This window comes from Nansenia antarctica (assembly GCF_963989245.1).
Source record: "Nansenia antarctica genome assembly, chromosome: 16".
NCBI classification, from domain to species: Eukaryota; Metazoa; Chordata; class Actinopteri; order Argentiniformes; family Microstomatidae; genus Nansenia; species Nansenia antarctica.
The window spans coordinates 13,645,682-13,657,387 of record NC_137686.1 but is presented as its reverse complement, the minus strand read 5'-3'; the positions used below and the strand labels follow the sequence as shown (position 1 = coordinate 13,657,387).

Genomic DNA, 11,706 nt, shown 5'->3' with positions numbered 1-11,706 from the left:
TGTGTGTGTTTGCGTGCCTTTGTGCGTTAGCGGGTGTGGGTGTGCCTCTGCGTGTGTGTGTATGCGTGTTCACTTGCGTGTGTGTGTGTGTGTGTGTGTGTGTGTGTTTCTCCGGAGCCTTACCGTCGGCGATGAGGTGCTCGGGGACATGGAGGATGACCCGGACGTTGAGCCCACAGGACATATGGGAGGAGTAGACCAGGCCGATCACACAGCTGACCACACTGATCAAAGTCAGGGTGGTCTTATTGATGGGGCTTCGCGGGGAGCCTGCTGGGGGGGGGGTGGAGGGAGGGAGGGAGGGAGGGGGTACGGGGACAGGGGAAAGGGAGGGGGGGGGAGAGACAACAAAGAAAGGTGGTGTGTGAAGCTCGGCGAACCAGACTGTTGTTTCCACCCCCCACCCCCTCAACCCTGCCTGGTGCGGCCTCGTAGAGGCCACCATCAGTGGGCTTACCGCCCATGAAAGAGACCCCTGGATCCCTGGATCAAACCCCCCTGCTGGCCTTAGGGATGCACACATACAGGGTCTGCCTGGGCTCGCTGGAGCAGAGATAAGAGTCTGGCTTTGAAGCGGGTCACCGCCCGACACAGTATGAAATATAGAAGGAAGGGGGGAATACATTTTTTTTTTTTAAAGAGAGAAATGTTTTGCTCTGCTTTGGTGTCTTGGTTTCTTGTTGGCCCGCCCAGCGGGTTTGGGGCGCAGCAGCAGCAGCACCCCCAGAGTTCATCTGTCATCCACTTTAATCAAGAGTGTGAGGATTCGAAGCACGGGGGACACACCGGCGCGCGCACGCACACACACATACACACATGCACAAAAACACACACACACGCAGAGGCACACACACACACACAGACACACACACACACTAGTGAACACACATATTCCAGCGTCTTTGAGCCTCAGAAAAGCGCTATATGAATTATTATTATTATACACACAAGCACACACACGCTAGTGAACACGGATACACGCGCACACACGTGCACATGCACAGACAGAGGCACACACCCGCGCACACGCACACACACACACACACACACACACAACCCCACTCATTTTGACCTTGTAAGTAGCCAGCCAATAACACTCCACTACTTTGTTTGAAGTGGTCTTCTTTTTTTTCCACTGCCTGAAGTTTCCTCGAATACTTTCCATAAAGCCACAATGTTCAGAAGCAATTAATTTCCATTCCTGTCCTTTCCCTTCGCCTTTTCCCGCAAAACGACATCAAAAGCAATTTCGGTTTCAAGGAGAAAGTGATGGGAAAAGCACTCAAACACACGTACGGCGCCCACCCACATCGTGCTGAAGTCAGAACGCGGCCATTAAGTGCTTCTGAGCTATCAATAGTTAATCCTTCGACGTGCCAAAGTTAACTTCCTCGTAATTTCTCATCCAACAAACAGGGATAACGCATGTCGGTTGAAATCAATTTCATTTCATCTTTCACAGTTGTGGAGTAGGTGCCAACGCTTCTATTCTTAACCCTGCTGCTAATTAAAGGTGTCGCTGACACTGTTGGCTTGGTATTGTTTGTGGCACCCGCACCGATAAAGAAGGCTTAATTGGATGGGGTCTGTTGTTGTTGTTGTTGTGGTGGTAGTGTGTTGTTTGGGGGGGTGTGTATGTGTGTGTGTCTCTCTCTCTCTCTCTCTCTCTCTCTCTCTCTCTCTCTCTCTCTCATCATTACTGTGAACCACACACATACAGTACATAGTCGACACACACAAGAGACTGCAGTTTACTGAAACAATCACGCTTCCACTGAAGTGTTGGACTCAGTAACGAGTATATGTACATAATCCTGGCCCCGATAGACACACACACAGAGTAGACGGTGAGATGTAGGCCTACTGCAGGGGTCGGCAACCTATGGCACGCGTGCCAGCAGTGGCACGCGACAGCTTAAACAGTGGCACGCGACAGCTAATCAATAAGTGCGAGAATGGGAGAATTTTTATTTTATTTTTTTATGTTGGCCGCGTTCGTAAATTCGCGCACACTGGGTTCAATGTCACAATGGGACCAAGTAATTTGATTGGACTAGAGGCGGTCTCAGGGACGCTCCTGCGCTCTCAGGGCGAATTTACGAATGCATCCCTAGTCTCTCATCCACTCCACGAGAGCCGTATTCTGGCGCCAATTTTCAAAGTAAAATTCAGAATTCGATTCGATACTTGTATCAATATAACTCAAGTCGTTCAAGGATGAAGCAGACAAGGCCGAATCAATAAGACGTGCTGTGTCAAGGTATGGGAAGCAGGCCAGCACCTTTAAAGCATTTGCCACTGCTAAAAATCACGCAACTGAAGCTAGCTTTCGCATTGCTCATTGCATTGCGAAACGTGGAAAGCCATTCACTGATGGAGAATATATTAAGGAGGCTTTCCTCTGTAGCTCAGATGTTTTGTTTGAAGGCTTATCAAACAAAGACACAATAAAATCAAGAATAAAAGACATCCCAGTGTCAGCCAGAAGTGTGGAACGAAGAATAGGAGAAATGGCAGAAAATGTGAAAGCGCAGCAGACCGCTGGTTTGAAAGATGCGATGGTGTTTAGCCTCGCACTTGATGAGAGCGTAGATGTGAATGACATGCCACGTCTGGCTGTCATAGCAAGATACTGTGATTCTGCTGCAAGGGAGGAGCTCTGCTGCCTAAAACCAATGCCAGAAACAACAAAAGGTGAGGACATCGCTAAAGTTCTTATCGAGCATTTTGTGGAGCGAGGGATTGATATTAGCAGGATTTTTGCAGTGACAACAGATGGTGCCCCTGCCATGGTCGGGAAACAGAGGGGAGCGGTTGCATTAATTGTGTGCAACTTAAAGTGACCAAGTACCACCCCCAGATAATGGAGTTGAGCAAAGGAAAACAGGGCCAGGGATCACATTGATTGTTAGGACTGTTTACATGGCTTTGCATACATAGCTCACATGTTTGTTGTGGTTGGAATAAAATAATAAAATGTAAGTAACAACCAAATAATTATATAAATATAAATTATAATTCATACAAGTAAGACCCTTGTATAATCACCCTCCAGTTAGGCCTACTTATTAAAATGATAACCATAGGGAGCGCAGTTAGCAACTTTGGTAGAAATTGAGCGCTCCAATTTGCTTAAAGTTGTGCTACGCATCACAAAGTTTAGTTGTCTTAGATGTTATGTTGGTAATTTTGTTCAAGTTTCAGTTAGTTACATTTTGTGGTTTATTTAGCATACATGGCTTTGCATACATAGCTCTTTGCTGAAAATTGTTGTTCATGTTGTGGAATAAAATTGCAGATCTGTTGGTCTGTTTGGTTTGGTTTGATGTCGAGTCATAATTAATGTTGATATTGTGGTTGGCACACTGACTAACAAGAACATTTAAAAATGGCACTTCATAACAAAAAGGTTGCCTACCCCTGGCCTACTGTATTGTGATGTGGTTAGGTTGGGCAGATGTTTTAGTCAACGTGTCCCACATCCAGTAGACATTGATTAGATCACAACACCGTTATTTCACACCACTACCACGAGTGTTGAGATAAACGGTGTAGCTGCCATTCATGTAGTGTAAAGATACTGTATATGTGTATACAGGGGCTCTGAAGTCACATCTAACTGGCCAGATACATAACTTAATAAGAAATCCCTGAATAATGACCTACTAAATGGCTATTAATACCCCTCAAATAGCAACTTCTTAAACACTTTCATATACAACATATCATCATCATGCATGTAAACACAACACACATGTTAACACAAGGACGCACGTAAACACAACACACATGTTAACACAACACACACGTCGACACAACACAACGCATCCAAACCTGTTAGCATCCACCACACCACACCACACACCACACTATGTATTTATTTGATGTCTCGATGTCGAATGGTCGTCATGCCAGCCGGGTGAAGGGTCAGGTGACCAGATGACCAGGTGATCAGATGACCAGGTGAATCGTACGGCGGATGATGAGGAGGATGAGGAAGTAGAATGTTTCCTTCTTACCCCCGGAGCCCCACGCGCTGTTGGCGTTACCGTTTCTCATACCTCGGCTGCGGCGCCGGCTGCGGTTGGGGTCGGTGTAGAAGGTCAGCTGGGGCTCGCTGTCCGCCTCCGTCCCAGAGTCCCCGTCAGGGTTCAGGAAGGCAGAGCCCGCTGGAGGTCAAAGGTGGTGGTGGTGGGGGGTTTAACAACGCATTGGATACAGTGAGTTCATAACACACTTAAGATTTAGGTTAAAAAAATAAAATAAAAACACACACAGGAAGGCAGATTCTGCTGGAAGGCCAGGATGGTGGTTGGGGTTGAAAAGTAGTGCATTTGACAGAGTTCATAACACACTTTTCGGTAAAAAAAAAAAAACACACACACACACCCACCCACACCCACACCCACACCCACACACCCCCACACACCCACACCCACACCCACACCCACACACCCCCACACACCCACACCCACACCCACACCCACACCCTCACACCCCCACACACACAGGGTAGAAAGAAGAAGGTTGAACCCACTAGACGTTGAAGGTGGTTGTTGTGGTTTGAAGGTGCATTCGATACAGAGTTCATAACAGACTTAGGTAGATTTAGATTTAGGTAGAAAAACAAAACACAGGGTAGAATGATGGTGAAAGATGAGACATATATAAGACAAATATGATGATGTTATTATTTTATGTATTTTATTGCTCAGTACATCTGACACTTGTTACCTTATTCACACTTATTGCCTATTGTGTTATTATTGTTACGTCATGATATTTGCACTGTTGAGAGGAAGCTGGCAAAGTAAGCATTTCATTATACAAGTGACATCCTGCATCCTGTGCATATGATCAACACACTTTGACTTGAACTGAGCGGAAAAGACGCGTTTATACAACGTTTCACAACACAAAACAAAGACAAGGGATTCAGAAACCAGGGAGATCAAATAAAAATGGAAGTTATTCATAAAACAGCTCAAAAAAGTGTGTTTCCAACCGCGATTTACTGTTAAGGCCAATGCACACGGCGTGCGATTTTTGTCGCCGGACGAAATTCGATTTTGAAGTTTGAATTGAAGTCTATGAGAAAATCTCATCCCAATGCACACGGCCCCGATTTTAATCGCACCGCGAAAATTCGATTCCATTCGTTTTGAATGGGAGAAAGCACACGGCGGCCGATTTTTGTCGCACTGTCAAATTTTGTAAAAGTTTGTGGTGCGACGGATTATTGCATCACAATGGGACAATTGGGAAAACTTCAACTGGTCTATCTAAATTAATTGAGTCACTCATAACGGGGAGAGAGACTGTAGCATACATTTTACATGTGTCTTTCGGTCATAGACAGCTAGCTTGCTGAGCATCAACTAATTTTCCATAACGTAAAAAGGAGGCGGTTGGTTGTGGGTCTACGAGATTCTGCAGTCTCACAATGAAATGAGAGTTCAACTTGGTCAACAGTTGAGGCTTTAGTGTACAGGAGGACCGCTCCAGACAACTGACTTGTTGAACAGACACAGGAGTTTGACGTGGATCTGGGAGAGATTGGAGCCGTCGTCTCCAAGATGCCAACCACATTGCGAGAGTATCAAATATGTGCTTTAAGGAGAGTATCAAATATATGTATAAGGAGGGTATTGTAGTGCCAAAAAACGAGAGTCGTAGGCGGAGCGGAGACATTTCGGAGCTAGCATCAAAACACTAGTCTATTACGGTACTGTACTGTTATAAAGTGTTTAATAACAGCTTCCAATACAAACGGAACCAAATTAATTGTAACAGTAGTTTGAAAAACATGAGTGTAACATACATAATACATACATGCAATTTCAAATGACAAATATAGTGTTGTCAGGGCTTGACATTAAGCTTTTTCAGTGAACTTATCTATAACTTTGCATACCTGCATTCTTATGAATATGTTGGTTTTGTTTATACGTGCTTTAGGGAGGGTATTAAGTTATTTAACATGATGGCATATATATTTACATGTGAATAAAATATTACTAAAAAAGTATTATCATTGTTGTTATTTGTATTTTGTACTGTGCAGCCAAAAAGGCTATCGTAAATCTTTGAGCAAGTAACGTTATTTATACTTATAATATATACTATACTATATATATTATATTAGTTTACTCAAAGATCTACGATAGTGTTTTTGGCTGCACAGGGTTGCCAGATTTCTAGCACGATTGAATGACCAGCCAAATTGAAAACCGGACATCTCGCAACCCAAAATTAATATTTACTCTACTGTACGTACGTTGTTAAGTGAAATGCATTATATATGTCCTCAGTTGAATATATTGTGTTTATCCTATGCCCAGGTTAATGAGGGGATGCAGTGCTGTTGTTGTACCATAGGGGGGCGCTGCATAAGACTGCAGGCTTGTGTGTTGTTAATATTGTAGCGAACGGGAACTTGGTAGTGTAATTCGCCCCATGCGGGGGGTCGAACCCCGATCTCCCGCAGAACCGCGCTAACCACAACACCAAGAGAGTTAACTCCCTTGGTGGAGCTGCTAACGGACCTCGGGGGGGTTAGTGGATAGCATAGGCATTTTCCCACCTATTTCTGGAAAGTGTAGCTCGCCCCATGCGGGGGTCGAACCCCGATCTCCCGCATAACCGCCGGCCGCGCTAACCACAATACCAAGAGAGTTAACTCCCTTGGTGGAGCTGTTAACGGGCCTCATACAGGTTCGTTACAATATGTTGATGTGTTGATGCACTTGTCCGAGTTGTTGTCTACCATTCTAAGTTAGCTCGGCTGAGCGAAATAGTTTTATTCCTTTTGGTGAGGAGAAAATAAAACCATGTGTAGTAGCCCACATGAAACATTATGGCTACCGTACTACAATAAACCTGAATCTGTCTGGAATTGCAATTTTGTGTCCCACCACTAGATAGCACATGCGCATTATACTGCAGTGAATCCTGTGTGAGAGTGAACGTGAAGAGCCCTGTCTGTTTTGCGGTCGCTCATTGAGAGCTCCGGTAAGCAATGAAAATGCATTAGCCACCATGTTAGCTAACGTTAACGTGTAGCTGGCTACACGATGCCTTGTTGAGATATTCTTTCTACAAAAACCAATCGGAGTTATGGCATTTATGCCTAATGTTTGACACTACTTTGGTACAGATAGTATCAATGTAATTTGCTATGAATGCTATTAGCACTGCAGCTGACTCTCAGGCTAGCTAGCACCTTCGTGCTGAAATGTAGCAAGTGATCACGTGGTGCACTATTAAAGGTGCAATGCACTGATTTTGGTTGACTTATTTAAGTCATTTTATGATGTTATTTTAGTTACATAAGATATAAGTGTTGAGTTCATTTAAATTGTTTAAAAGGAATAAGTTAAGAGATAAGTTAAGAACATGTGACATTTAAATACAGTGTTTAAGTATATAAATATTGCTAAAGAGAGAATTTCATCTGTTTACTTTAAAATTGATATTGTGATATGAGAGTTCATGATATATTATTATTATTTTATCTGCACTAAAGTACCTTGTGGTGTATATTTAGTCATTTCACAATGATTGAAGTACAGTATAGCATTTGGTTATACATGAGAAGATGTTTTGATGATGGAAGTGAGTTAATGAGGTCTAGAGAAGATATAATTAATTATAATAATTTTGCCATTTAGCAGACGCTTTTATCCAAAGCGACTTACAATTACGAATTGTTACTGGAGTAACTGAGGGCTAAGTGCCTTACCCAAGGGCACACTAGTAGTGGTGTGGCTTCAGGCGGGATTTGAACTCACAACCTTCCGATCCCAAGTCCAACTCACTATCCACTAGACCACCACTACCCCAGATATTAACTGTGCACTCTGTACTGTATGCACAGATTGGTTTTTGACCAGGATTAGAAAAGTATCTTAACCCCTGCGGGTTCAGTGGCGAGCCTACCCACGAGACGAAGACTGACTGTGGACGGAACGGAAACACAGTGTGGCCAGCTGTGCGATTTGTCTACAGAGAACATCCGGACCATTGACCCATTCTGCCCATCTCAGGAACCCAGATAAGCTTAACACTTGAATCTACCCGGGTAGTGTTAGGGCTGAACACTGGACAGTGAACACTCATGCTTCAAAGCGTGAACTTTGAATCTTTTGATCCACTGAACCTCATGAACAAGGTGCACCTCTTTTATTTTATTTTATTTTCTCTTAGAGCCCAAGGTAAAGTGCGCCTGTGCACTATAGTGAGCCGGCATTAGGTAGGAAGGGATTGTATATTTATTCTTTTTGTAATACACTTTAATATTATTGCATTACGTGGTTTCTGTCACTTCCTTGTGTGGTCTCTTTCTCTGCTGACATTCATCCTAGGCTCAGTAGACGAACCTAAGAATTCCCTGATACTAGCCCATATTTAATGATATTTAGCATAACTATTCAGTAACTTTATTCACCTCTAGGAGGCGTTACACATGCCCGAGGGCAAAACAGTTCATCGTCTCCGATATTGATTCTCCCCAAGTGCAACGTAGGTGGAAGCTGCCATCATAAACGTTAACATACGTGTATGTAATTTACCGGTAACCTGAATGGATGAAATGGATGACGAAAAGCTCATAACTTGTCAACCAGTCAACCTGACATCTTCAATTGTGGATGGAGCAATCATCTATTTTAACGGTTTGACAGTCAAGGGCAAGATATGAACATCACCATCAGCCAGCCACTACACCTATATAGCCCACAGCTGCAACTATACACATTACTAGCTATACGAATTACTGCATGCATGATTTATTTCCGTGTCATGCCACATAGCTACACGGCCCATCTCACATACAAGACGGCTATATTACATAATAATAACAATCGAGCATGTAGGCACAATATTGTAGCGTGAACGCAGGAACATTCGTCAGCCAGACGGACTTACATAGTGAGCCTCATCGGTTGGACGCAGTGCACCGCTCAGACCCCACGGGGGGGTCTCAAATACCCGGCGAGTTACGTGCCCTTTTAATTATTTACTATTCAGCCAATATGTCCAATGTTTGTCTTATTTATAGGCCTATGATTATTTGAATGAGATGAATTTGTACTACTGTATATTTATGATGATTAATTGAGATGCATGATCAGTTGTGGAAGTTGAGTCCTAGGGGCGAATAGCTAGATGTTGGACTGTCTCCGTCCTCCGAATCTATGTCTGCCTGATCATCGCCCATAATAATAAAGTGGCTTTTATAATACACCTTTCTGGCTGTGTGTTTTGTGCGCTCCCTCTCCTGACATTTTACCAATACCCCTAAATCAGGGGACCCACATATTTTATCACAATATGTCCAGTTGTATCTTGTAGAAATTGTGGAAGCAAGGCAAGCAATATTGGTAGAGCCTATTGTAATCAGCCTGCCTGGTCCGACTACATAACAATAAAGTAACAATTGAGAATGGAATGTTGTGGTGCGACAAAATCGCATCGCACGCCGTGTGCATTGGGATGAGATTTTCTATGATTTTCTCATAGACATCAATGGTTTGAGTTGAAAATCGAATTTTGCGGTGCGACAAAATCGCATTGCACGCCGTGTGCATTGCAATCGAATGTTGTCCGGCGCCAAAAATCGCACGCCGTGTGCATTGGCCTTTAGAATGGACACCGTGTCTGACTCCATGACATGTAGGACTTTCAAACCGAAACCTCTGATGAAACAACGATGATGTTTGACTGTGGCTGTGTTCGTAAATTCGTTCTGAGAGCGCCGTTGCGCACTCTGGGTTTAGCGTCATAAAGGGACCAAGTCATTTGACTGGACAAGAGGCATTCCGTGAGCGCTGATCAGATTTCCAGGGCGAATTTACGAACGCAGCCCGAGTGGTGGCCACTGATTGGTTAGCGTAGAGAAGAAGACACAGTGCCATGTCCGTCTGTCTGGCAGGGCCAGACGAACACTTCTCCTACAGCCGGTCATCTATCTGTGATCCAGGGGAGGCCAGTGGAGGAAGAAATAGGAGGACAGGCTCATTGTAATGCACAGAACGGAATGAGGAACGGTATCAAATGTTCTCTCCTGAGCACTCTGCAATGCAGCTTGGGTTTGGAACGGAGGGTTTGTAAACAACATGGACTGGTGTGATGGTTACTTTACTTACTAATTGTCATAATTATGCAAACTCTTTCCAAAGCGTTTCAGTGTGTAAACTTTTAATATTGCAGATTGATTAAGTGCATTCTCATGGAAAATTAGAAAATTACTACTTCCTCCTATTACCGTTGGGTTGAAATTCCTTTGGACACTTACCACTGTTCATTGAAAACAAACATTTAAAAGCGTGTCAGCACTCTAAACCGGTAATTGCGAACTAACGGCCAATTTTGAGAAAGAGTATGCAGAATGAATTATGAAGGGAGTGGATTTTTTTTTTCGGCGCTCCATTTTGCCCGGCTGCCCACTTTGCCCGGCTGCCCTCGAAAAGGCGGTACAGGACCATGGCTGCAAGGACAAACAGACTGAAGCTCAGCTTCTACCCCAGGGCCATCCAGGCCCTGAACACAGCAAAGACCTAGGTTCTGGGCCCTGGACAGTCTGGACGGATTGATGGCAGCTGCTGGATTGAAAAAATCAGGTGTAGTGCTGAGGCACAAATGTATACATTTCAAGCCTGCAAACTGCGACACTTTAAATGAATGTGCAATAACACTATGTGCAATATGACAACCCTAGTCGTCTTATCTGTACAGTATAGTATAGTGGATAGTGTACATAGCCTTTATTTATGTAAACCAGCCCCTTTCCCTTCTTGTTTTTTTAGTTTTTTTTTCCTTTCCTAGCACCAGGGGAGCCACCCCTCCCAAATGTCGTTGTTTGGTACCTGTACTATAGCAATGACAATAAAGACCATTCATTCATTCATTCATTCATTCATTGTCCTAACTTGTACAGTTTTAGGCTTTCAGAAATGTTGCTGAATGAAACTTGAGGCTTTTGAGGGATTAGCAATGTTCCTGCGCCACAAAACGTGTCATATAGCACGTCCACAATACATACAATACATCGTATGACTGATGAGCCTAAATATTATGACCACCTGCCTAATATGCTGTATAATAATAATATTATGCCTAATATGCTGTATAATAATAATATTATGCCTAATATGCTCACGCATGGATGAGCTTTGGGCACCCATGTCTATGGTTTGTGGTTTGTCCCTCCTCGGACCACTGTCGGTAGGTACTCAACACTGCTGACCAGGGCCATATTCCACTAAAGGTGGCTTAATATAGCGGCGCTATAATTAAATGCGGCGCTCAGGGACCTCGAGATTGGTATTCAAGCCTCAGGTGATTCCTCGAATGAGGATCAGCCTTGTGTCATCAGTGTTCACAGAAGACAGGCTTACAAATCTTCGATATGGGCGCGTGCACGCAGACATACGCAGCCCAGAAGAGTCGATCTGTCGAAATGAAGATACTCCACTCTGCAGGGGTACTACATTTGCGCAGCATTCCGAATTATTGATTTTTTATGAAGACGGAAAAATAAGATGTAAAATAGTGCAATACTGCCGCAATTAACAAGGCGAGGGAAATGGTTTGGCAAGAAATTGCTGACCGATTAAATGCGTAGGTCATACTAGCCCCAGTTATTGTTATATGTTCATATTTTAATAAATGAATATTTACTACTGTGGTGATATCAGCAGCAGGCTA

The 11,706-nt window shown here is 43.7% G+C and overlaps 1 protein-coding gene across 1 annotated transcript in view; it reads right to left on the bottom strand.

Moving 5' to 3' along the window:
• Nucleotides 1-11,706, bottom strand: part of astn1 (astrotactin 1) — a gene marked incomplete at both ends in the record, with an annotated part of 161,393 nt that overhangs the window by 88,688 nt on the left and 60,999 nt on the right. The window contains 2 exons of the mRNA XM_080546888.1: nucleotides 124-270; nucleotides 4,020-4,169. Of these exons, the coding sequence (XP_080403014.1) occupies nucleotides 124-270; nucleotides 4,020-4,169 (297 nt within the window). The remainder of the gene's footprint in view (nucleotides 1-123; nucleotides 271-4,019; nucleotides 4,170-11,706) is intronic.